This window comes from Calypte anna, chromosome 20, assembly GCF_003957555.1.
Source record: "Calypte anna isolate BGI_N300 chromosome 20, bCalAnn1_v1.p, whole genome shotgun sequence".
In the NCBI taxonomy this organism is placed as follows: Eukaryota; Metazoa; Chordata; class Aves; order Apodiformes; family Trochilidae; genus Calypte; species Calypte anna.
Window position 1 is genome coordinate 9,210,989 of NC_044265.1, and position 25,569 is coordinate 9,236,557.

General features: G+C 42.9%; 3 protein-coding genes across 8 annotated transcripts; 2 read left to right on the forward strand and 1 right to left on the reverse strand.

Moving 5' to 3' along the window:
• The first annotated feature begins 2,784 nt into the window (after window positions 1-2,784).
• FAM210B (family with sequence similarity 210 member B) lies at window positions 2,785-9,950 on the forward strand. Its single transcript, XM_030463333.1, has 3 exons — window positions 2,785-3,086; window positions 5,653-5,825; window positions 6,903-9,950. Exons 1-3 carry the CDS (start codon window positions 2,904-2,906, stop codon window positions 7,117-7,119), a joined length of 573 nt encoding a protein of 190 aa, XP_030319193.1. The 5' UTR covers window positions 2,785-2,903; the 3' UTR covers window positions 7,120-9,950.
• A 486-nt stretch (window positions 9,951-10,436) lies between these two features.
• On the reverse strand, window positions 10,437-16,732 carry AURKA (aurora kinase A). Of its 2 annotated transcripts, none has more exons than XM_030462937.1 (9): window positions 16,703-16,732; window positions 16,060-16,147; window positions 14,906-15,188; window positions 14,493-14,595; window positions 13,860-14,051; window positions 13,099-13,237; window positions 12,575-12,723; window positions 11,791-11,965; window positions 10,437-11,165 (listed from the first exon to the last, which is right to left on the reverse strand). In XM_030462937.1, exons 2-9 carry the CDS (start codon window positions 16,135-16,137, stop codon window positions 10,974-10,976), a joined length of 1,311 nt encoding a protein of 436 aa, XP_030318797.1. In that variant the 5' UTR covers window positions 16,138-16,147; window positions 16,703-16,732; the 3' UTR covers window positions 10,437-10,973. The 2 variants fall into 2 exon arrangements, with proteins under 2 accessions (XP_030318797.1, XP_030318796.1); XM_030462936.1 differs by lacking the exon at window positions 16,703-16,732 and adding an exon at window positions 16,395-16,414.
• A 124-nt stretch (window positions 16,733-16,856) lies between these two features.
• Window positions 16,857-25,345, forward strand: CSTF1 (cleavage stimulation factor subunit 1). 5 transcript variants are annotated; one of them, XM_030462931.1, is made up of 8 exons: window positions 16,857-16,935; window positions 17,187-17,778; window positions 18,341-18,511; window positions 19,236-19,431; window positions 20,752-21,029; window positions 21,840-22,037; window positions 22,612-23,002; window positions 24,452-25,345. In XM_030462931.1, exons 2-8 carry the CDS (start codon window positions 17,659-17,661, stop codon window positions 24,709-24,711), a joined length of 1,614 nt encoding a protein of 537 aa, XP_030318791.1. In that variant the 5' UTR covers window positions 16,857-16,935; window positions 17,187-17,658; the 3' UTR covers window positions 24,712-25,345. The 5 variants fall into 5 exon arrangements, with proteins under 5 accessions (XP_030318791.1, XP_030318793.1, XP_030318790.1 ...); XM_030462933.1 differs by having other exon boundaries at window positions 16,865-16,935; window positions 17,215-17,778; XM_030462930.1 differs by lacking the exon at window positions 16,857-16,935 and adding an exon at window positions 16,996-17,087.
• The last annotated feature ends 224 nt before the right edge of the window (window positions 25,346-25,569 follow it).

Genomic DNA, 25,569 nt, shown 5'->3' on the forward strand with positions numbered 1-25,569 from the left:
TTACAAATAAACTTAACTTCTGAAAGAGGTCACTGTGGGGTCTCACAAGCATCAGTGGCAGTACTTAGCTCATGCTCCTGACAGACCTTAGAATGAACAGTTCTGCAACATGGATCTCTAGTTACATTTAGAAAATGGTCACAATGGAAAATTTTAGCCTCACAGGAATCTAAGTGCATCTTCTGGTGATATTATACTTACTGCCTCTTTGGCAATCTCTCATCTTAATTCCCATCTTTATTCTTACTGATGATAAACAGTAACAACACAATAACAACAAACAGCATTAATAACAAAACCAGAGCAGCATTATCTGGCTGTTGGAAAATTACAAAAGGAAAATCATAGCAAATCTATGTAGCAACAGGCTGAGATGAAGCTGTGGTTCAAACAGAGCACAAATGCAGCAGGTCAAGTTCATCATCAATCCAGGTCTATTTTTAAATAATAACTCCTTAAACCATCTTGATTTGGGGTTCACATCTCAACACATCATGGTCTTGTTTCAGGACAGTTGAACACACTTGGGAGAACTGTAAATATCTTGAGATGTCTTTGAAAGTCATCCCTTCTCCCCTTTGTCTTAGTTACAGTGAGCAGGATGGAGCTAATGTCTTTTTCATTGCATTTGTAAATTATCTTTGCATTAAGGTATCTTAAGCCCAGGCGTTTGCTTGGTTTTCAGTGAGCATATATCATTTGATGTTTGTGGTATTGTTCTTCCCTGCTTCTAAGTGAAATTATCCACTGAAATTTTGTATACAGCAGCCAGACAGACTGTACTTAAAAAACTGCCAACCCTGATGCTTTTATGGCTCATTAGCTGACCTGCTCTTTTCTGTGCTTACCCAGGTTTTCTAGACATCCAGAAGCAGCTTAACACATTTGCCACAGGAGAGCAGTTCTGTGTTCCCTACCTTTCAATGGCTCTAATGTGTCTGCCAGACAAACACAGTGTGTATGTGCAGAAGCAGATGGTGGTCCAGCCCGGGGAACTTGACTGACACCTTCTCTATGGAGTGAGACCAGAATTAATTCCTGGAATTTTTGATCATTCAGAAAAATAAAATTAGAAACAAAATAAATAAATAAAATTGTAGTGTGCTATGATTAGAGCATTGCCATGTTAACATCACCTGCCTACTCAGGTGGTGCTGGTGTTTAAATGGTCACAGAAAACACATTAGCAAATTGTTTTGGCATAGTAATAAACATAGTAAGTATGGCAACATAATAAATATGTAAAACTGTGATCCAGGAAACTATTTTTCTACAAAGCATTCAGACAGAGATGAAATTTATGAAGTAAGACCTAAAGGAAGTACAAAACCCCAGAACTGGTAGTGCTGTTTGTTAGGACCAGTGTAGCCTTTATAATGCATGCAAAGCTCACTCCTGGTCTTCCCCCAAGAGACTCCTTGAAACCCATCTGTTCTGCAGTGCATTGCACTTCACAAGAGTCCCCCACCATGCAGTTTTAGCATTGTACCATCCAATGTTTTCCTGTCCAGTTCCAGCTTGTGCCCCTAAACTGCACGCTCTTCTAGAGGGAAAACCTCCTCTTTCTCTGACACAGTTGTTGTACTCAGCCCTGTCTGCTTACACCACGGTAATAACAACACCGTGCCTGAAGAGGAAAGGTTTAGTTATCAGGAAAAGAGAAGTTAAGCCAGAGCTTAGCATTCAGATGCATTTTTTCAGTACATGAATATGGTGAGGCATGACTTACCCTGCCCCAGAGGACAGCCTGCTCACTGGTGGCATTTCAGAAAGCTGCAGCAGCCGCAGTTATGTAAGCTCCTGGCATTGCACAGGCCAGCAGTCAACTTACAGATAGTGAACTGTTTAGTAACATCAATAGTGAACACCACAAAAGGTCTGGAAATTCCCGCAGTTATGTACCAATCCTGAAAAGTACCCTAAGTGGAGAGATCTTTGCCAACAAGCAAAGCCTCCCAGAGCTGTGGAAAACAGCTCCTCAGGATGCTGGGATTCACCTTCCAGCAATATCCCCACAGCTCTCCCCACATCTGCAGTTCTCCTACAGTGATGTTATACTTCGATAATATTTTTATTTCCTGCTTTTCCTGTTGTGGTTTTAATAGAGAAACCAAGCTAGACATGGAAGACCTTCTTGGTGCTTGTCAGAAAGCTGCTTCTGGTCCCAGAGATGTTACGAACCCTTTTGGGCTGGAAAAGCCCTACATTTGAACTCCACCTTCTATCACCGAGTTCTGGCAAATGACCTACAGTTCCTCAAGATACTCAGCAATTAAATAAACCACCTGCACTCTGACCCCTTGCACCACAGCTGCAGCAGCAAGGACGTTTTTACCACCTCTGCACTTTAATGGACACTCAGACCACGGGAGCGCTCCGAAAAGCCCCATGCATCACCTCCTCTCCATGCTTACATCCCTGAGCACTGCCGAGGGGGTGACAGACACGGCCCGGGGTGACATAGCAGGGGGTGACACGGTAGGGGGGTGACACTGCAACTGTCCCACGGCCAGCGAGCTACCCTGAGGGGCAGCACGCAAGAACTGGTGCAGTCACACTCCTGCAGCTCCCTCCAGGAGAGCTCTGGAGGAGGTTCAGCCAGACAGGACAGGGGAGGGGGCTGCCTCACACCGCCCCAAGGGGCAACACACCACACTCGCAGACCTTTTCCCCTCAGAGCACACGACTACAGCCATTGCCCCCTCGCCCTATCCCACCCCTCCCACCTCAGGGGGCAGCGCTGCCACTCGCCGCCCGCCCTCAAGTAACCGCCCTGCGTCGCGAGCCCTCCTCCTTAAAGGGGCCGCGTCCCGAACCGGGCCGGTGTTCGGCTGCTCAGGTCTGGCCCGCCCGTCCCGTTCGGCACGCAGAGCTGGGGCTGCGCTGTTTTTTGCGCCGTTGTTATGTACTGCCTGGTGCGCCTGGGCCTGCTGCGGCCACCAGCGCTCCCGCGCATCCCCCCGACCCGCTTCCCCATGGCCACCGTCCCTTCGGGTTTGGGCTGCGGTCCCCGACCCGCACGGGTTGGTCTGGGTCCGCCGCCGCCTCTGGTAACGCTGCGATCCGCCGCCGGTACCTCTCCCAAGGTAGGGTGGAGGATGGAGGGGGGGTCCGGGATTCCTCCCCTTGGGGTAACTCTAGTGTGTGAGGGGCAGCGCGACCTCGGGGCCCGCCTCTGGAGGGAGATGTCTTGGGATCATGGAATCGTCTTGGTCGGGAAAGAGTTAAGATGACCGCGTCCAAGCAGAAAGTTAACCCCGTCGAGCCTGGTGCTAAACCGCGTCCCTGAGCACCGCATCTGCGGCTTTTAAACACCCCCAGGGGTGGGGATTCAGCCACCCTCCAGCAGCCTGTGCCCTGTTGATAACCCTTCCAGTGAAAAAGTTCCCTATATCCAATCTAAACCTCTCCCGGCGCAACTTGAGCGGTTGGTAGCGTAGATTAAAGCACAAATCGTCCTGACCTGGAAGTGTTTTAACAACTCTGGGGAGTGTTTTAAAGACGAGGGGTACAGTGGTCCCGCACCGCCTCGGTGGTGGGGGTCAGGCTGGGGTGGGTTTTCCCTTGGGAGCGCACAGGTTTTGTGCACTTCAGGTAAGTTATGGAGGGGAAAGAAAGGGGGTTTCATTAATTCTCAAAGTTTCTGGTGGCTGCCAGGGTTTTCTACAAGTGCCATATGTCCCTGTCCCTGGCAGCGGGGTGGCAGAGGGGTCTTTTGCCTGCTCTGTGCTTTTTTCTTTTAGCTGAGCGATGAAATAAGAACATGCACCTGGTTAGTTATATGCTTACTGTGCTTTCAAGGTTAGATGGGAAGGACAAATTTGTATGTCTGTCATTCGTTGGTTTTGATGAAAATTTGGATTAACTCGAGGAGAAAAGACAGATAAAGGCCTTATACATAACTGGTATTTACATTGCAGTAGAGTGTTAAATCATGTTTATACCTGCGTGTGTGAAGGTTGTGAATGTGAGCTTTCCACACAAAGCATCATTTGATTTCTACAGCTTAATTTCCAGGTCAGTTTCTGTAGCCTCATTACAATGCATAATGCATAACATGATGCTTCAGATTTGTTTTCATGCTTTTGTTTTCAAGACTCTTTGCCTAAACAATGGGAATGAAATTTGCTTTTAGCAGAAATATTGTAGCCTAATTATATAGAAAATAAGTAGCTTTCTTTGCTAAATTGTATGTTTTTCAGGACTTGACAGTAGGGGGTAGCCCAAATAATATCCAAACTGTGACACTGTTGAATACTTTTGTAAAATCTTGCTTCCATACCATTCAGAGAATTTGTGAGGCCACAAGTGAATAGAAGTGTGGTTGAATGATGAGAACAAGCTATTTTCCAGTCCTTATTCTCTGCCTTGCAAGTGTAGCTTTAAGACCAAGAGTTCCTCTGATGCTAATGTACCTTTGTAGACTGTCAGTTCCTATTTTCACTGTAGCTATCTAAAAAAAGTCTTCGTATTTGGCTTCTTAAATAGATAATAATTTTTGTTTGGATGAAAAATTCACTCTAAGCTATTAGATCTTAAAATACCAATCCTTGGTCCTTATGAAAGTCACACTGAGTAAATGAGTATTCTTGGTTAAGCATGTGGTGTTAATTGAATTGTTAGGGCAGCTTTAGCAGAAGGAATTATGAGACTATTTTGTTCAGTTTATTCAACTGAACCATTCAATATTTAAATTTGGTATTTACATTGTACAGACAGAGTTAAAAGAGCATTCTTTCTTCTCCCCTTCTATAATAAAACTGAAAAGTAAGAGAATGAGGAGTTCTGCAACAGGGTGATGTAGCAGCCATGTAGTACCAATTAGAGGAAAAATCCTGAGCTCTTGGTGGAAACATTTTCTTTCCCTACAAGGTATTCAAGGGCTGTCTTAGTACCAGCAGTGTATATGCTGTTCTTTGCCTGCATTTGGGTATACTTTAGCAGGCACTTTAAATTTTCCTGGATGAAAAGCTGGCAATGAATTTAACATTTTCAGTGAAATCAGTCTGTTCACACCAGCACTGGCGTGTCTGCAGAGCTGTTGTCTATACCATGGCAACAGTATTGCTGTTTTCTGTCACCGGTAGCAATTCCCAGTTTCTTCCTTTTCTTTAAACAGATCTACAGAGGATGATTTATAAGACCTGGAATGTTGAACTACTTCTGTCAGTAAGTTGTAGTAAGGCAGCAGCAGTGTGGGATCACATAGGCTTCCAGTGTCATCATCCTTAGCCCTGAAACAAAAACCTGTGCTACAAGAATTGCCTGGGTAAAGTTGAGTGGTGGGTGTGAGCAAAGATTTCTCTGGCACCTGAGTCTCCTCTCTCAGGCAGCTGTGTGGGTGTGCCTCAGCACACAGGGGAGCAAATGGAAGCCTGGGACTGTAGTAACTAATGAAACTTGCACTAAGAACTCACACCCAGCTCAGTGCATCCCTTTGATATGAATAGTTGGGTAAAAGGAGTTTGCATGGGCTCTACCACAGGCACCTGCTGTCCTGATATGAAGGAGCAAAAGTCTGTTAATCATCTTTCCCAAAGCATTCTGAGCAGCACTGTCTGCAAGCCAGTTCCTTCGTTATTGGGATTGGTTCAGCTGACTGGAATATGGCATTGTGATTAATGCTAAAAAATACTTTTGTTCTCATTTTAGGATGCAGGTGTATCCCCAGAAAAGACAACCACAGATCCCAGTGGTGAAAACAAGAAACTCAACAAATCCCAGCAGCTGAAACAAGTTTTTAAAGAATATGGTGCTGTAGGGGTTTCATTCCATGTTGGAATTTCATTAGTATCTCTAGGAATCTTCTACCTGGCTGTGTCAAGGTGAGGTTTGTACACTGATCTGTAGCCTTTGGTAGTAATTTAGCCAAGAAAAAAACCTCTTACTATTGTATTTTTTTTTCTGGAAGGAGATAGGTACTTTATGCCTGTTTGATCTATACACAGAAATCTTGTGAAATTTTATGAAGATGGATCCATTAATGGAACTCATCTCCCAACAGGCATGAGAGAAGATAGATGTATGTGGTCTTTTTGCATAGGTTCACAGTCTATGGTGGGCAGGTGAGAACAGAAGAGTAGAAATTAAACCAGAATAATTAGCCAGATGAGTAATTTCTTTTAGTTCTGCAGACATATCTTTTGTTTTCAAACAGTATTATGGTCTGTACAGATAGAGCCATACAATAGGGCTGGAGCTTAGAGATAAATTTTATTTTTCTGGGTGTTAAAGTCAGTTTCTGTAGTTGAAAAAAAAATACAGTAACAAATTATCTTGGAAAATTACTCTAAAGGTGGGAACCTTGATGAAATATGCTATCAGAGAATTAAAATATTAATGGATTTGGTGGATAATGCTTGAGACCTATACTCTTTCCTTCATGTACTAAATTTTAGCTAAGACACTTCTTTTTAAAAGCTTTGTATTATTCTTTTGCAACACTGTAAGACTAACAACAGGTACCTTATGTGGTTTGAGTTGATCTGTGTTGATCTATTTCACCAAGACACAAAATAGGCTTTATTGTAAATTTTGGGAAGATTAATTTCTGACACAAATTCCCAAATGTCTAACTTTTTTTAAAAACTCAAAAGCAGAGAAATAGGTTATTTTATATCTGAGGGCTGAGCATGGGACTGAGTATTCTCAATGCACATGCTGCAGCTATAGAGTTGTAAAATGAAGAACATAATTAAGAACTTCACAGGGAACTTGTCAACTGAAGAACAAGAAGTGCATCTGAAAATATTACGTGTTGTTGCTAGAGAAGTATTTAACACCTAGATTTAAACATAAATCCCAGAATTGGAAGTATGCCACATTAAATTCCCTGGGAAAAATAGCACTTTATATTTTTTCATCTTACAACCTTAAAGAAATCTTCTTTTCTTTTTCCCCAGTGGTGTGGATATGACTGCAGTTCTCTTCAAACTTGGTTTCTCTGAATCATCCTTGCAGTCTAAGATGGCAGCTGGTACAAGCACATTTCTCCTGGCATATGCTGTTCACAAATTGTTTGCTCCAGTAAGGATCAGCATCACAATCATTTCTGTGCCATTTCTTGTCCAATACTGCCGGAAGATTGGTTTCTTCAAACCTCCTGCCCCAAAGCCATGATGATTTCTTCCTGGGTTTTACTGTTTTTTAAATGTCCTATATCCATGTAGCTTTTCAGATTGTGAAATTTCTTTAAAAGACTTATTTGGATTCATTTTAATGCTGATCTACTCTTGCATTCCCTCCTTGTTTTTTCAGGTAAATGGTACACTGTGAGAAGTACTGTCCTTATCTTCCTTCCCTTTTGCCACCTCTTCTTTAGAAAAAAACAAAACTGTTAAATGCTATCTGCTTTCCACAGCAAGTAGTAATACAAATATCTGACAGGGAGCAGTGAGTCTTTAGAAGCCACAGTTCTGGGTCTTAGATCTAGCTTTTTCAGCCTTAATTTTTTACTTGTCAAAATAGAAGAGTTTATTGCTGTATAGCTGGGAAACAAAATAAGATTCTCAAGTCTGTGGAATAAACAGTATCCTACTATGTGAATAGTTCTTTTGGTAAGTGTATATATTGGAATCTAAGGTGGCAGGTGAATGTTTCTTTTGTTATAAAAGGCATATATTATGACCCCAGTCTTGCAATTGCAATACTAACTTAAGTAAGAGTACCTGTGTACTTAATCATTGCACAGCAATTATTGTTTTAGCCAGAATGAAACATGCAGTGTTCTAAAACTAAAGCTCCTTTGTGGTGCTTCTAGGTTTCAAGATTTTATTGTTTGAAAATGTTTTTTTATTTATAGGCTAAGAACTGGCATTACTAAAGTCCTTTTTTTATTTTTTTTTAATTTTTTTTAATTTTTATGCCTATAGACTCAGAAGGAATCCTTAGTCAGCTGAAATCAGTGTAACCAGAATTACCTCCTATATGAACATATTCCAGAGATCAAGTCAGAGGCAAGGTATCTGTGGGGTTTTAATGTATTGAGATCTGGCTACTGAAGACATTTTAATCTGAAAAATAATCTTTGCAACTTGCTGATTCTGTAGATGAAAATCTGCACCTCAAGTACAGATATTACAAGTTGTAATTTCTCAAGAGCAATTCTTGTGGTTTTGTCAGACAAATGTATCAACAAGAGGTGCTTTTCATTTCCTTATTGGACACTTCCTATTAAAATGTAAATTCTAATGCAGATATTCACACCACATTTTGGTTAACCTTAAGACTGAACCCCCAGACTAGGTAGAGTCAATGTAACACTCTGGCAAACCCTGGTTTCAGGGTAAGAACTCTGCTTCTGTGAGATAGCTCAAGCCAGATGCATCAGCCTTTTGGACCTCTGCCTTCTTCCAGGTCTGCTCATTTTAGTCTTTGTGCTCACACTTTTCCCAAGGTGGCTCTGACACTGATCTGTTCATACAGGAATCTTATTAAAGTAAAATAGCAGGAAACTACCCTGCTGATCAGAATAGTTTTACTTTTTTTTTTCCCTGAAGCTTAATGAATTGAGAGGAAGGAATCACATGATTAGGATGAGAAGTGGCTAAGGAAAGGAGGAGCAAGTAATTAACCCCTTGGTTAATTGAAGTGGTTTAAGAGATGTGGTTTATTTGATCTGTTAAGAGATGACCACCTGAGAACAAAAAACTTTTTGATGAGGTCATAGTTTCAGTGAGGCTGTGCTGTTAGCTCAGATGAGGGTTCAGTGTCTTAAGATGAAGTTACAGCAGTGAGCAGGTACACATAGTAGAGGCTTGATGTATACAAACATAGCCATATGATATAAATGTACAAATTCCATAATTAACCACTGCTCAAAGTACCAGCTTCAGAAGCAGGGCACACTGATAATCAGCCTTGCAGTGTGGTGTGGCTTCCCTGGGAGCTGTAAACCACATCACTTATGTCATCCTCAGCTCCTTGGGTTTGCTTGGCAAATGTGGAGCCAATGCTCTGCTGCTTCCTGATACCCACGTATGCACAGGAAAGGGCTCTCAAGTTAATTTTGACTGGCTGCTTAATTAAAAATAGAATTTTTTTCTTTCCCTGCCTGCTTTGCAGTATGGCTGCTAAAGCTGGCAATTTATCTAGACTCCTACCTTCAGCTTGCTGCTGGCTGAGGCAGCTCTTATTAGAGCATAAATCTCAAACCAGCTTGTCCCTCTGCTTTTACCCTTGATGTATACTAAAACTATGTGATAAATATGCCTCCTCTGTGGATTAAAGCATACTGAGTTTTTGATAGTCGGTTTTGGGGTTTTTTTTACCTATCTACACAGCAGTTGAAGGGTAACTATAGTATGACAACATGCAACCCAACTACTGTATACTTTTCTGTGACCTACTACATTGTAGAACAGCTGGAGTCTCACATTTAAGAGTGAGTCTTACTTGCATTTGTCTTTTACCCAGTTCACAGAAGCCTGTGACTGTGTTCTCCATGCATCTTTAAACACACCCTTATCAGCTAAGGGCAATGTTCTGTTACCAAGGACAGCAAAAGAATTCCAGAATAATCAAAGGCATCCTTGTTTTCTTCATTTAAAGAGACATTTCTGATATGTTATGTTCTGTAGTTCATAAGAGATCCAAGCTTTTGTTTCTTTCTCAAAACAAGAAACAATCTTTCTGTAAAGCAGGAATCATTTAAAGCAAATGCACCTAAAACTTAAGTCACCAGCACTAGCTAGAGCTTTTCTTGCAGTAAAGAAACAGCTACATTTAAGTTATGACCAGAATTTAATTACCTACTAAAAGAGAAATATGGTTGTATAAACTACTGGCAGCTTGTTTAAATGAAGTTTTGCTAAGTATATTTTAAATTAATTTGAGATTATATTTTGAATTCTAGAATCCTTGCTTGTAAAAGGATAATTTTTAAATGTTTTGTAAAACAGTGGAGATGACCTTAAAGTCTTATAATGAAAATACAATAAATTGCTTTCTCTTAGTTTGCTTGAAGTTTTTTACTGGAAAATAGTTGCTTTGTATGTTTTGGTGGCAAGTGGCCAAACCCTTTAACATTTCAGGAAATAATGCCTTATAACACCAGATGGTAACATTGGTTCCTGCACATACCCTGTTTGAAAACAATACTTTCTAGACCTCTCAGGAGTGCTTTCAGACCATGCTGTCTTTGAATAACTACATTAAAAAAGAAAGCTAAGTTTCAGTGGTTGTAGAAAACCCACAAGGTAAGTAGCAGTACGTTTGGTACTTACCTTATAATCCTGTGTTGTGATTATAGAATGGTAAGTGAACACTTTGGGGTGTCAGCACTTAGAACAAGAACTTTAACACCTTTTTGACAGAGGTGAGAAGCAAACTTAAGATCAGATGGGAGTCAAGGTGATTCTGTGCTGATGGTAAAGACAAGTGGTTAGAGGCAGCCATTAGAAGTGATACTGCCAGAAGAAACCTTACCATGCTAGTAGCAGTACGTAACAAATCTTTATTTTAAAAGTTGAGTGCTCACATTTAAGACAAAACAGAGACACAAATAATGCACACATCATTTTTAGGACACTTAGAGAAATGCATTCACCTCACTCAGCTTCAGATTACACCACAGTTATGATACCCTTAGCAGCCCAGTTTTTAGGATTTAGGTAGGCAGGTATCTCTGGGATATTGCACTGTTCAATAAGCTAGAACCACAGCTACCTGTTGTTGTTGGGACAACAAACCATTACCAGGGCAGACCAGATGAAAAGAGCCTTGAACAGCTTAATACTTACACCAACAAACCTGGTCCATATGTAACTGGATTTCAAGTATATTAAGTATTCCACAACCTCCAGCTAGAAGTCAAATAATTTTACATTGCAATTAGAGTTTAAGACGACAGCAAACACAAGGATTTGCATTCCCAATTGCCATTGGATTCCAAGACCTGCTTTTCCCATTGTAAGCATTATTACAGTAGTCACAGTACAAGACTCCTCTTGTTAATCACATGAGGTTTCTCCTTGCTAAGACTGTGTCCTGGATGAGGCAGCAACATCACTTTTTCTGCTGTCAGGCATTTTTGTAGAGTTTGCTGTAATCCAGGGATGGAGTAGTACATCCTTCAGGGGCAGTCGATAGAATGGGTTATGCTTCAGAAGCTTTGAAATTAAATCCCTTGCACCTTCTGTTACAAATGGAGGAAACCTGAATTCCACCTAAATAATAGGAAAGACACTAAGGATGATGCTACAGGTCTTTAGGAATAACCAGACTGGGGAGATAAAGGGTTCTACCCTCCAAGATGCATCTAGAAAGGAAAACTGTCAGCCTTCTGGGCTATATGCACCTGCTGTGATTAAGTCATATCATAATCACAAAGAATCATATCATAATCACACGTTTTCACTGCTTTTAGAAGCTTGTGTATTTTAATGCCATTCAAAACACTATTTGCTGGAACCTTTCTAGGGTTGGCAACGGGAAAAGTTAAGCTTATGTATTTTTAGTAACACCTTGAATGTTGAATACTCAGTTTATAAATTGGAAAAGGAAAGAAATGGCAAAGATTACTTGCTTTATGAAAGAGGTAGAAGGTTAAATGCAGGCAGAAACAGGGTAAAACCAAGAAAGGTAAGGCAAGGTATCTTAACCTTAAGGTTAATAGTCATTATACTGAATGACTGAAGACAGTTTTGGGGATCTGGTTTTATGGATATTATTATTCCTTGCTGCAATTCTAGATATAATACATGCCCTTCTTCAAAATTACTATTTGTTAAGCTTCAAATAGAAGTAAAAGGCAGTGTGGTTCAGCTAGTCCAAATAAGTGTTGGCACTTACCCTGGAAATAGCTCTGTAGGTTTCCTGGTATGTTTCTGCTTCAAAAGGTGGTTTCCCTACAAGGAATTCATAGCACAGAACTCCAAGGCTCCAAATATCCACCTTTTCATCATGTGTTCTTCCCTCAATCATTTCAGGAGGCAGGTAGTCAAGTGTCCCACAGAGAGTTGTTCTCCTAAAGAGAAGTATGTTTAGTGATTATGGCAATTATAAGATCCAGCATTAGCTTCTATCTGACTTCTAAACTGTACCTCAGTGAATTTTACCCTGGATAGACTCAACACCATCAGAATACCTGGTAAAGAAGTTGCAGCAGCAAGTTTTCTACTTTTGCTTTAAAAGCATAAGTCACTACATTCAGTCTTAGCCTTCCTTTTTTCATCCCACTTGCTAGATCAAATCCAATCTTCCTTTGCCAGGTGCAATTCAGACTAATTGAGGAAATGGCTTAAGTATATTGCTCATATCATGTTTGAACACAAGTGCTGGCCTGTCACATTGGAGACCACTATAACCCTACAACAGTACACCAACACTCTTCACCTGTTTCAGGTTCAAATTTTGAACTACATAAGTTTAAAAAAAAGATAAGTCTCTACTGTACCAGCTGACTACTTTTGAGACCTTTGCTACAGTAGCACAGTTCTCAAAGGATTTTTTTTTCCCAGTATTTTACCAAGTTCACCTTTACCTCCATTCCACAAATGTAAGGGTTATATGCAAGAAAGCTCCCATGTTCACTACAGAAGTGTATCACTGTATAAGATATACATTGCTTTCTCACCTAGAAGATGGAGCATGCACAGACCATCCAAAGTCAGCAATTTTTAACTCTCCATTTGAGCCAAGCAGCAAGTTTTCTGGCTTGATGTCTCTGTGAATCACACTCTTTGAATGACAGTATGATAGGGCATCTGCCAGTTCTGTGATGTACTGTATTTAGAAAAAGAACAAATCTTTGAAGTATAAAGACATTGTCACTCCAGCTTATCTGGCTACAGTATAACCTTTTCTAGGCATTATTAGTAGTTTATGTTAACAGCAATTATCCTTACATTCTTGTAATCTGGCAACACAGACTCTGACATAAGTGACCAAGCACTTGAAATATTAAGCACTGCTGAACACAAGTACTGTGCAGTAATCTCTTTCCAACTTATTCCTTGTTACAGGTACACAAGCAAATTAGCATGTAAGGAATCTGTTTCACACAACAGAATATAGAACTTTATCTGAAGTGCCAGCTTTATGCTGCAGATATTCCAGCTATGAAGAGCAAGTAATGTGTAAGCAGCTAGAACAACCTACAGTAGCAGTTCTTTGCTCATCAAACTTGGTAAGCTTCTGAAGTTCTTTGTAGACTTCTCCACGAGGTGCATACTCTAGAATAAGGTAGACTCTTGTAACATCATGGAAGTAGCCATATAATCTAAGAATGTTGGGGTGCCTGCAAAAATATTTAAATACTCCTCTGAACCAAAGTATTTGTCCATATAACTCAAATTTCCTTCACCACCCCCCTTTCAAGGCCAGAGTACAAACTTCAACAGCTTGAAAGCATTCCTTCAGCTCACAACATACCCATTAAGAGACCTTCAGAGCAGATAGATGGTATTTATCAAGCAGCAGCTCCCTACTAGCAAGCAGCTAGCCAAGAGTTTGGCTAGTGCCTATTTTCCCAAGCAGCTTTCTCTACAGCAGCTGGAAGTGTAGGTTACCATTGAAGATGCAGATTTCTATGGGAATTTCTACTTCTATTTCCATGAAAATTAATTTTTTCAGAAAGTTTGGCTTATTTTCTGAGAAGCAAAATACCCACAACAAGCTCAGACACTTGAGAAATTATAGTTACCCACATAAAACCAAGCAAAAACAGGGTTTTTTTTTTTGTTGTAACAGGAAGGTAGACAAAGCTAAATATTGATTCAGAAAAGCAAGAAGCCTGGAAATTGCTAGTTAGGATTCAGGTGTTTCAAAAGAAATTTTGCTTTCCTTCAACAGGGTATGCTATGGTAATCAAGGTTACTTTGTTCATTTGAACACAGAGTATAATAGCTCATTAAATTTACCTAAGATGAGACTGTATTTCAACTTCTCTTCGTAGCTGATGTTCTACACCAGCTTCCTCAAGCTGTGTTTTAAAAAGCACTTTCAGGGCAAGGATAAATTTACTCTGCTTTTCACGTGCCAGGTACACATTCCCAAATTTTCCTTTCCCCAGAGGGCGACCGATTTCAAAATCATCAAGAGACCATTGCCTTCTGCAAGAGGAAAGAGAAAGTTGTGAGACAGATATTTGTGTAGGCTTTGACTCCTAGGTTTATAATCTGTGATGTTCAACAGATACCCAGTGGTCTGAAACACAATTTACTCTTTAAGAGAACATGAAAGGGGTGAAGATGTATGTAGCCATACTGCAGCTCTTAACTTCATCCTTAGATTTCAGTCTTACACCTATGGAAGAGGTTTTAAGAGTACATCTTGTGTTTGGAGCAGTGGCTACCACTGGTGCTTCATGGGAAGAGCTATTGCTCATTTAGCCAAAAGTTCTCTTTAAATTACAGGAAGTCTTTGTTCCCAAGAATTATCAGGTCAAAGCTGTCTGAAGTGTAGGGCCACTTTAGCACAAACTCCTAGAAAGTGAAAACAAATCTAATCCAACAGGATTTGGTTAGATAGAATGATTTAGGCATAAAACTTACTTTTTAGTCTCTTCATTTTTCTTTTTAGTAGTCTCTTCATTCTTCTTTTTACCAGTCTCTTCATTTTTCTGTTTAGAGGTGCTTTCTTCTTCAGAAGTCTTTGCTACGTATAGAGAAGCTGATTAAGTTTATGAAACAGACCCAGGAACACAATACAAAAATTTACATGTGCAAGAAATCTGACCTCTGCAACAGCTCTCAGAGTACATTCAGTAACATTTTAAACAAGCTTACTTGTAGCTTACTACAGGCAAAGCAGCATAGCAGTGTTATCAAAAGGGAATTTTAAAATCTTTCTTGAAATTAAAATAACATTAAGAAGCTTTCTCCCCTTCTGCACTGCACTCTTCTTCACAAAAGTATCCCAAATGTCACAAATGTATAAAAACCATGTATACCAGCTTCAGAATTACCAGATACTGGAGCCTGTTGAGGTTTTTCATTGTTCTTGTTTGAAACTTGAGGCCTAGCAGTAGCATGGACCAGAAGTTTTGGTCGGGGCTGCTGCATTGTCTGGTTATTAGAGAGTTTTTGGTTTGAAAGTCCAGATTTCTGGGATTGCACAGGAACACGCTGGGCAAAGTTTGAAGGACACAGAACACGTTGTGCTTGAACCCCACTGGTCAGTAACCGGCTCTGGGCAGAATGCTGAGACACAGGGACACGTTTGGGGCCATCCCCAATGGGATTAGAAGTCTTGAAAAAGAAAATATAATAGGTTAATCATAGAAAAGCATATTATAATTTTTACAGCCCCATTCAGCACAGCAGGAAAAAAACCCACAAAGCAGATTAGGGTAATCTGATTTTATGTTTTGGGAATGAAAGCTTCCTTAAATTTCTACACTGACAAGAAGCTTGTAATTTTCTACATCACTTATTCATGGCTAGCAGAACTTCACACACATCTGAAGAATACCTACTGCCTAAGGTATTAAAGACAGCAGATCCTTACAGTAAAAACATATTATTGGAGCTATTACTTCCTTTAATGCTGTTTATCTTAATTTATCTTGCCCTGCAATGGGAGTTCAGGCAAACAAAGCAAGTTGATTTAGCAAGGTTCCACTATCTGCTTTTAATGTTTTTTACCCAGGAAGGGAAGGTAGTTTAGGCTTCTATTTAAGAAATTCTTACTTAATCTAAGACATTTTGCCTACAATTAAGTTCAAATGCTAATGACTGCCATCTCATGTTTTTGGCACACTAATGAAACCTATGCAACAATTTGTACTTTTTTTCTTCCCCTAGATACCATTCACTCTTCTGGTTGAGTTCACGAGAAACACCATATTGTCACCCTTGCTTATGAAATTATGAAAAATAACCAGGAAATATTTGGTTTAACATTAAAACAGTGATAGTGTCTATGTTTATATATATATATATATAAATTAGTACTGCTACCAATAGACAAAATTGGCGATTGTTTCCTGCACATGGAAAACATTGCATCGAGACAGTTTTTTACCCTTTTTACTATTCACTACCGTTACTAATTACCCCAGACAGCTGGAAACCTGTGTGATCAGCAGAAACGCACCCAGCAGCCTCAGAAATCCTTTACCTTGGTAACGCGACTGGGGTACCCCGCATGGTTCTCTTTCGCCTGCCTGTCCATAGCGCCCGAGAAGACAACCCACATACAGCTTAGCCTACAGATAAGACGTAGCACAGAGGGGTCAGCTCCACAGAAAACACAGCGTTTGGCAGTACTGAAAAACCTCCCCTCCCGCCCTATAACTGCAGCGCTGGAAGGCCCCGCGGCAGTGCCCGGAACGGCCCAGCCCGCCATCCCGCCGCAGCACACCGCCTTATGACCCTGCCATGCAATCATCAACCCCCAGCCTCCCCCTGGCCACCCCCTTCTCGCCCCATGCCGCAACCCAATCCCCGGCTCACCCGAGGCCTCCGCTCCCTCCGGCCGCTGCTGCTGCTGTTTGAATTCAAACCGCCCTCCCTTAAATACCCTTTAAACCATCGCCGCTCGCCATTGGCTCCTCTCCTGCGCACCGCGCCCGCTGATTGGCTCCATTTCAATCGTCCCGCCCGCCCATTGGCTCCCAGCGCGCTGCGCTCGTTGCGAGGCCAAGCCTCGTCGCCGCCGGCCTCTGGGGCGCATGCGCAACGGCAGCCTGCTGCGTATCCCGGGTAGGTCCAACCCGCCCGCCCCGAGGGCGGTGTTTGCGCTACATGCGTATTTTACGTACCGTCTCTCCGCCGCTGGCTCCTTCCGTACTCCAACTGCGTGGCTCGGCGCCCCCCTTACACACTTTCCTCCGCAAAGTCTCTGCCTGGCCGGGTCTTCCGCTACGCAAATCGCGTACGCCCAGACCACCCACCTGTGGCAACGCTACTACAAGTACCATCCCTTGCTCACAGCCACCGAGGCCTCGGAGCGTGCCGGCGGCAGCGGCGGCGACAGCGGGGGGAAGGGCGTCAGGTTAGTCCCGCATCCTGCGAGGCCAGCAGCCTCTCCCCTCTCCTTCTCCGCACACGCACCCATCGCTCCGGGCCGAGGGAGAAGCGGTGCTGCCACCTCGCGTGGAGCCGAGCGTGAGTGGGGCCGGGGGCCATTGTGTCCAAGCCGGCGAGGTAGGTGCCCCCGGGTGGCAGCTCGCAGCCCCGAGGAGTCGGGAGTAGGGGCGGAGGGGTGAAGCAGGCCTCTGCCTCGCACTCTTCCCGGACGTGCAGCCCAGGGCAGCGCTCCACGTGCCCTCAGCTCCTGCGGACAAGTGCGAAGGGGACTCCCGCCTCAGCACAGCACATCGTGGCCCCAGGTACCAGCACCAACCCGCGGACCCCTCGTGTCACACCGGCGGAGACCCACAGCCCCTGGCAGCTTCCAAAACCGCAGAGGTTCTTGAGGAGACGCTGAGCGGACGATCCGTGAGCGCAGTTTTGTGAGTAGCGGCGTAAGAGGAGCGTGAGGCTGTGGTGCTCTCTCACTTGCCAGCTGCCCGAGTGGTCCTGCTCGCTCCTGTGAGGGGGACCTTGGCCGCTGAGTGACAAGCGGCAGCTAAAACTCGGTTCAGTACTTCAGGCCTCTGAAGAACCGTGATTGAACGCAACTTTTAGCTGTCTCTGCGGTGCTGAAAACAAGTGCGAAGGAGACCCTGTTGTGTGTGTTGGTGTTTACAAGCGGTACAGGATAGGTAAAAAGAAGATGTCAGGTCGCCGCGTCGCTGCTGCATGTGATAGACGTCAGCTACCGCGGGGCATGGGTAGCATGGCATCCCCCCTCCTTGACCCACGTCCACTTCGACTACCGTTTCTTGAGGCAGACGTGAGTAGGACCTTGGGGAGGGGGGTGGTGTGCTCATGGGACAGGCTCCGGGCCTGCTGACAGCCCCTGCAGCCCGCCCGTGTGAGATGCTTGCGACTGTGCAGCCCCAGTGGCCGGGGAGGCCTTGCAGCGCTCAGCAGCAGGGCCGGCAACTTATTTCACAACCCGCTCACGTCCCCGTGTTTGGGATCCCGGTGTCTCGGCGGAAGCAGCAGCAGCAGCGGCGTTCCGGGGCTTTGCAGCTGGGACACAAAAGAACCCAGCCCGCCCTACCCCACCCCCGGTCCCGTCCCGCCCCCCGCCATCAGCCGGACCCCGCAGCTGCGGGGCCTAACTCCCGCATCCCGCCCTCAGCGCGGTTCCGTAGGCTTGGGCCAAAGCCCGGCCTCCTCCAAAGGGGTGAAAGGGGACAAGGGACCCCCCGGGCGCGGCTCCTGTCGGCCGGGCACACACACCCCCCCTCCCCGAATCCCCCCCCGTTTCCCGCCCCTCCCCGCCGCTACTCGGGGGCTTCCTCCTGGCGTCACTGGGGTCACGTGACGCTGCGCTTCTCTCCTTCAAGAGTCGCCTCCAATCGATCTGCGGGCGCTCGATGCAGCAGCCCTCGCGGAGGAGCATCCTGCGCTCCCGGCCGCCGCCGCCGCCTCCTCCCCTGCCGCCGCCGCCCATCGATGCGCTCAGGGCTCCGGTCGCCATTTTAGGGGGAGAGCGAGGGAGGCAGAAGGAAGGGACGGTAGGTACCGGGGCCTCACCGGGCTGCCCTTCGCTTTCGGCTCCTCTGACCGGGCCGGATCTCGCCTTCCCGTAGTTCCCGCCCCGCACCACCCTCAGCGTTCGGAGCCCGCTTTCTGTGACCGCCGCGCTCCGGCTTAAGCACTCCCCGCCCTCATTCAGCGCCTTTCCCCCACGCCCCCTCCCTGCCCGGTTATTGGTCCCCAGCCCCGGTGATTGGTCTCGCAGCCCGGGGTTGGGAGAGGGTGTGCGGGGTCTGCCGGGCGGCGGGATGCGGTGTCCCGGGATGGAGGGGAGGGAGCGGGTCGGGGCTGTGTGCGGGGCTGTCTGTGTGCGGGTGTCCGGCAGAGCCGGTTCACTTCCCGGCACCTTTTCCGTTTAATCGCTTCCCCGGTGCTCGGGTCTGCCCGTGCTGGGGAGGGCAAGATCCTGACAGAATCATTTTGCTAACTAATGCCGCATTGCTTCTGTCCTCTCTGTTGCTCCTTAATGCGTTCATGTTCTATTTATCGGTGAGATTTTAATTTCTGCAGCAAACAAGTGCAACAGGTTTTTCCTTTTTCTTTCTTTCTTTTTTTTGGTTTTGATTCTGTCTTTCATTCTTACCTGAAATATGGTAGTATTTGGTGACTGCACTGAAAATTTCACCAGGATGAGCTTTATTTAAAGGTTGTGGTTGTTTCACGCAACTCTTGTATGTGATTTTTATTTCTTATCTATTTCAGGCCCCTCCAAGGCATTCCTTGCTCACAATGTATAGAACAAAAGTCAGTTTGAAAGATCGTCAGCAACTTTATAAATTGATAATTAGTCAGCTGCTATATGATGGATACATAAATATTGCCAACGGCTTGATAAATGAGATAAAACCACAGTCAGTCTGTGCACCATCTGAACAACTGCTGCACCTAATTAAGTTAGGTAAGCTGGAATAAAAAGCTAACATAAAAGTCCAATTTTTCTGTCTTTAGCTTAATTCGTGGTGAATGAAGAGGTTAGTGGTACTGAAAAGACATCCTTTATGCATGGGTTATGACTAGTAATACCATAATACTTTGTATATTTAGACCCAGCCTTTCCTTCTGTGGCTTTTTTTGAAGGGCATTCTAGCTCAGTAACACACAAAGTGACCTGCTCTGGGTCCTGGGTGACTGGCAGCCTGATAAAAATACGTGTCAGTGAACAAGCCCACAGACCTTATTGAAAACTGACCCATACAGTTCCCTGCCAACTTAGGAATATTTTCTATATGATTCTTCCTGACAGGGTTGGAAGGGGAGCAGGCTGTTCCATTGATGGTCTGCCTTTATCAGTTTCAAGAAAATAAGCTTCACAGTCTAGGTTCTCAGCAAGGTTATCACCTGTTTCCTTTCTCTGTCTTTCTGAAAGTACATCTGTGCCACAGTGGGTAGTCAGAATATCTCAGCTGCTGTTAAAACAAGCTAAATTACTAGAAGAGGTCTAGCCATAACATCATGTCTTGTCTGTATTGCAACTAAACTGGTTCTGCTGCCTGAACTAGTTGAGTTCCAAGGGTATGAATATGTGTAGCCTTTTATCTCTTTGAAACAAGCCTGCTTTACTTTAATTTATAGATGAAATCAACAAAAACTCATCAATTGCTTTGATCAGCTGGCAATCATAGTTGGGCACAAAGCTGAAATATTCCTCTGTCTGCCCTGTTATCACTTCCAGTGTTCTGTAGATGCATCCTGGAAATAAAAATAAATCTGGAGATGTGGGAGTGAAGAGGAGTAAAAATTTACATTTGCAATGCCAGGAAGTTGTTTGTGAAGTAGGGTTTTTTTTCCTTCAGTACAATAAAACTGAAAGGAAAAGAATCAGTAAATGCTTCCAGTTTTCTGCTTTAAATCTCGTGTAATAGTGTTGGGGCTTGTTTCTCCCTCTGTGAAAAGCTGATAAGAGGCCTGTTGATGGCTTCATAACATTGCCAGTGCATTTATCGTTACTTTCCATCCTAAAATATTTGCTTGTGGTATTTCCACAGTTAATTTTAAGAGCTATGCTCTCTTCTAGTGTAGCCAAAACACTTCACTCCTCTTGAGGAGTACTGCTGTACAATTAAATCTGTTCTGCTAGCTTAGCTTTGTTCTACAAGAGCTGCCTCTCTTAAAACCTGGCTTGTGGCTGTTACAGAAGTCTGTAGTGTAGGTCTGGCCACAGCCTGTGTTCAAGGAGAAGGTTATCCTGTTTTAAGTGCATCAACTTCTCTCTTTTCAGGAATGGAGAACGATGACAGTGCTGTTCAGTATGCAATTGGACGGTCAGATACAGTAGCTCCAGGCACAGGAATTGACTTGGAATTTGATGCAGATGTACAGACCATGTCTCCTGAGGCTTCTGAATATGAGACTTGTTATGTCACATCTCATAAAGGACCATGTCGTGTAGCTACATATAGCAGAGATGGACAGTTAATAGCTACAGGATCTGCTGATGCCTCAATAAAAATTCTTGATACAGAGAGAATGTTGGCCAAAAGTGCTATGCCTATTGAGGTAAAATATGACTTGACTCGTAACCACTTTGTGAATTCTTGAGGTGCTGTCTGTTTCATGCCATGTCTGTGCCTTGTGGCTGGCTCTGGGTTGGACTAAAATATCTCTCTCGCCGTATTTCCCACTCCAACAGAGGCTCATAAAATACCTTTGAAGAAAAGGAAGAAGAAATAGGGCAAGTATACCCATGTAACTTCTGGTAGCAGTCTAGATAACAGAGCCAGAATCTGCTTCTAATAGTTCCTGGTAATTGCTCTATTACATGAACACAGATAATTTCTGACCCTACTTACACTTTTGGCCTCTACAGCCTCCAGTGACTGTGTGGTTTAAAACTGTTTCACACAAATTTGCTTGCTTGCTTTGTTTATACTCCAGTTATCAGGTAACAATCTAAAGTGGTGTTTTTTTGCACAGAGTGCACACCAAATTCTCTGCAGCATCCCAGTGAGTAAAGGTGCAGTTTTCCCACTTTGTACATATTCCCTTATTTCCTATGTCAATACAATACTCAGATTTAGTCTGCTTATTAAGAAGGTGATAGGTTTTCTTTTGCCAGTTTTCTGCCACTGAAACTAGTTTGTCCTTGATCACATCATTTCCCTTCTGTAAAGACACAGGGATCTAATCTGATCAGTTTCTTCACACATACAGTGGCCCTTCATATAACTCAGATAATAGTGATGATGTTCCTAGTCGTGTCAGAAAGGTACCTGTTGTTTGTCCACTCTGGCAAGCATAAAACCTACTTTTCCTGTCAAAAACATGTTCTGCTTTCTAACACTCTGACTTGTTGGATGTTCTTTGTAGGTCATGATGAATGAGACAGCACAGCAGAACATGGAAAATCACCCTGTTATTCGGACTCTGTATGATCATGTGGATGAAGTTACCTGTTTAGCTTTTCATCCAACAGAACAGATCCTAGCATCTGGTTCAAGGGACTACACACTTAAATTGTTTGATTATTCAAAACCTTCTGCCAAAAGAGCCTTCAAATATATACAGGTTAGATTCAATACCAGTTCAGAGCAACCAAAGCTTGAATGTATCAGTCCTGAGGTATTAGTGAGCTGAATTTTCTGAGTTTATCTGTGGGTAGGTATGTAGGAGCATGCAGTTACAACATTTGCAGGCATTGTGGTCATTGGGTGCTATGAGTTTGTGCATAATGGATACCTATAGTCTTTAGTGCCTGCCTGCTGTTTTTGATCTAGATCAAATCTAGTATGGGTAACTGAAGTCAGTTACATTCCTTTTGTTTTGGAGGAGAGATTGGGATTATGTGGTGGTGGGCTTCGGGGTGTGTGACTGACTGACAGCCTCCTGTCACTTTTGTGTGATATCCCAAAAATGAGCAGGCACTGCTCCTCTACTGTTGGAGGGCAAAAACTGTGATACATTTAAAGGTAGCCTGTCCTTTTAATCCTATGGAAAGCATTTTCAGTTTTGCAAAACCAGAACACGTTATTTTAACTGATAATATAAGTAGTTTTTTATCACTTTAATGCCACCAGAATTGACACTCCCATTTCAGATATTTTTTCTTTCTTACACCAATTATGTATTTTTGATTAAACAGGAAGCAGAGATGTTGCGCTCAATTTCTTTTCACCCTTCTGGAGATTTCATACTTGTTGGCACCCAGCACCCTACCTTACGACTCTATGATATCAATACTTTCCAGTGTTTTGTGTCTTGCAACCCTCAAGACCAGCACACTGATGCTATCTGTTCAGTAAATTACAACGCAAGTGCAAACATGTATGTGACAGGAAGTAAGGACGGATGCATCAAACTGTGGGATGGTGTTTCAAATCGCTGCATCACTACTTTTGAGAAGGCACATGATGGAGCTGAAGTCTGTTCTGCTATTTTCTCCAAAAATTCAAAGTATATCTTGTCAAGTGGAAAAGACTCTGTAGCTAAACTATGGGAGATATCCACAGGTCGAACACTGGTCAAGTATACAGGTATGTGGCAGTGACCTTCCAAGTACCCTCTTTTTCAGGTATTAATGCACAACAGGGGTGGTCATACTGTCAGGATATTCCTAAAGGCAATGGGAGAGTGTTGCTTTGAGGATAAATTGTCCTAAATTTTTGAAAACATGTAGATTAATTCCAGAAGAGAAACTGTGATTCTTGCATGTCAGTCAGGATGAACATGTTCAGTCTGAATAGATTTTGCAGACTTTTCTGATGTCATTACTTCATTGCTTTGGAGGGAAGTTATTACTAAATTAGGGTATAGTAAAAAGGAACACTGCCTTTACAACTAGGACATCTGTGCAGAGGGTTTTGTTCTCTGTTTTTTCTTCAGTCTGTTTTGGGAACAGTGATCACTTTGCAGCATCACCACTTTTCTTGCTGATGATCATCTTGATTTTGGGACTTTTTTATTTAGTGCTAGACCAGGGACACAATTGAAACGGGAGGGTCAAAACTAACAATCCACTTCTGGCTCCTGGAAGAGTATCCACCCAGACAGGGAAACTGAACTTCCCTTGGGGCAGTGATTTTAACCATTAGACTCTTGTAAGTCTAGCCATAGTAATTCTGAAAAACAGCAACAGCTGGTTTGTTTCTTTTCTTGTTTGTTTTTTTTTCTTCAAGGGTACAATTGTGTGCAAGGTAGTCAGACTGGGAGCATGCTGATAGTATCATACTTTGATCTCAGCAGGACTTGAGAGCTGGTGAAAGAGATAGAGGCATGGGAACAGCTATGTAACGGGGGAAGCTTTTGGATCAAGTAGTAATGTGCTTAAGCATTAGGAATCATAGCATAAAAGAGGGGAGGATGTTAAAAATCTGTGTATTAGCTTTTGGCATTCAGACTTTTTTTGTTTGTACACTATCTCTATTCTGCTCTCAACCAGCAGGGTGCAGCACCTCCTTAATATTTTTAGCAAAATACCAAGTAGGTGTGTGGTTTGCAAATTAAATGCCTATATATGAAACATGAATTTTTTTTTGAAGGGTATGAAAGAAAGGTGTGGACAAGGTTGGTGATAAAATGTGCCATATGGTACATACTTTACAAACAGAACCAGATTCTCACTGGTTATGAGAACCACAGTATTTTACTATATGGGATCTTTCCTTCTAGTTACAGCTGTCAAAAATCACAAGAATTATAAGGCAAAAGTGCTCTGAAGTGATTGCACTCATACTGAGTTGTTGGATTTGACTGACAGCTGGAGTACTCAATCTTTCTCTTCTCTAAGAAATGTTAGAATATACCATGTATATAAATACCAAAAAATGTTTATTATTTATTCACCTGTTTTATGTGGAAGTGGTTAACTATCCATTAAGAAAATAAGGCTTCCATGTAGATGGAAGAAATTCATAGTTGTGGGAAGCTTATGGTTAGGTCTTTAGAAACTTCCTAAAGCTGATCCTGTGTTTGCATGTCTTTAGGAGCTGGGCTGAGTGGACGACAAGTACACAGGACACAAGCTGTCTTCAACCACACAGAAGATTATGTGCTGCTTCCAGATGAAAGGACCATAAGTCTGTGCTGCTGGGATTCAAGAACTGCTGAACGGAGGAATCTCCTTTCTCTTGGCCACAACAGCATTGTCCGTTGTATTGTCCATTCTCCTACCAACCCTGGCTTCATGACCTGCAGTGATGACTACAGGGCTAGGTTTTGGTACAGAAGGTCAACAACAGACTAAGGACAGCTTTATAAAGCAGTGATTGTCCAGCTCCATTATATCATCTTGTATTGATTGTACTGCCAACAGATGCCTAGAGGAAAGCCGTGCTGTGTCTGGTTTTTAATTCTGTCAAACGTGACAGAAAAATATAAAAATACTGAGTTTTGCCCCACACTAATTTTTTTATTAGTGTGTGTGGCATTAATTTTTGTAAGTCATCTCTAATTTTACTCAAGGGGGGGAGGATATAATGATCCTTGCAGGAAGGACTTAAACTTGTTCTCCGCTCTTTCTAAATCCTGCGAAAGATAATGTGACTGTGTCTTGCTCAAACTGGGCAGTATGAGCCAGTTTTGCTCTGCATTGTATCTGTGCAATCCCACTGAAGTCTGTTTAAAGAAAGGATTACACAAGTAACAGCAGAATGTGGCAAATATTTTAATGAAGCCTTAATCTGCCTTCAGTCCTGATCATTCTTTGTAGAGCTCTGTTCTGTATCTTTTAGACCAGGGTTGGTTTTGGTGCTTTTTTTTTTTTTTTTTTTTATTCTGAGCCAGTCTTGTGCCATAAGAATTTGAAACAATATTTTTTATTCTATAAATGAATTCAAGAATTCGTGTTCTAGTCCTGATATTAAAGCTCAGACTTGAAATCTTGTCTGCTTTTGAATTTATCTTAACAAGTGGGACCCTCAAATTAAATTAAATTCATAGTGTTTTTAAGGAATATTCACATGGCAACTGTAAAATGTGACAGTTCTGTAGCATGTGAAAATAAGAATAATTTTGCCATAAAGACCTTTAGTGTTCCCTCAAGGGCAGAAACTGTGTATATTATTTTTTGTGTACGTACCTCCAAAGTGTCACTTTGTTTCAT

Coding starts and splice junctions, on each gene's coding strand:
- AURKA (XM_030462937.1), bottom strand. CDS start 16,137: ATGTGGGTTGTCTTCTCGGGCGCTATGGACAGGCAGGCGAAAGAGAAC. Junction 14,052..14,492: donor AAAAATGAAGAGACTAAAAA/GTAAGTTTTATG, acceptor TTCCTCTTGCAG/AAGGCAATGGTCTCTTGATG. Junction 13,238..13,859: donor GAAATACAGTCTCATCTTAG/GTAAATTTAATG, acceptor ATATTTTTGCAG/GCACCCCAACATTCTTAGAT.
- CSTF1 (XM_030462931.1), top strand. CDS start 17,659: ATGTCAGGTCGCCGCGTCGCTGCTGCATGTGATAGACGTCAGCTACCG. Junction 19,432..20,751: donor GCTGCACCTAATTAAGTTAG/GTAAGCTGGAAT, acceptor CTCTCTTTTCAG/GAATGGAGAACGATGACAGT. Junction 23,003..24,451: donor AACACTGGTCAAGTATACAG/GTATGTGGCAGT, acceptor GCATGTCTTTAG/GAGCTGGGCTGAGTGGACGA.
- FAM210B (XM_030463333.1), top strand. CDS start 2,904: ATGTACTGCCTGGTGCGCCTGGGCCTGCTGCGGCCACCAGCGCTCCCG. Junction 3,087..5,652: donor CCGCCGGTACCTCTCCCAAG/GTAGGGTGGAGG, acceptor TTCTCATTTTAG/GATGCAGGTGTATCCCCAGA. Junction 5,826..6,902: donor TTCTACCTGGCTGTGTCAAG/GTGAGGTTTGTA, acceptor CTTTTTCCCCAG/TGGTGTGGATATGACTGCAG.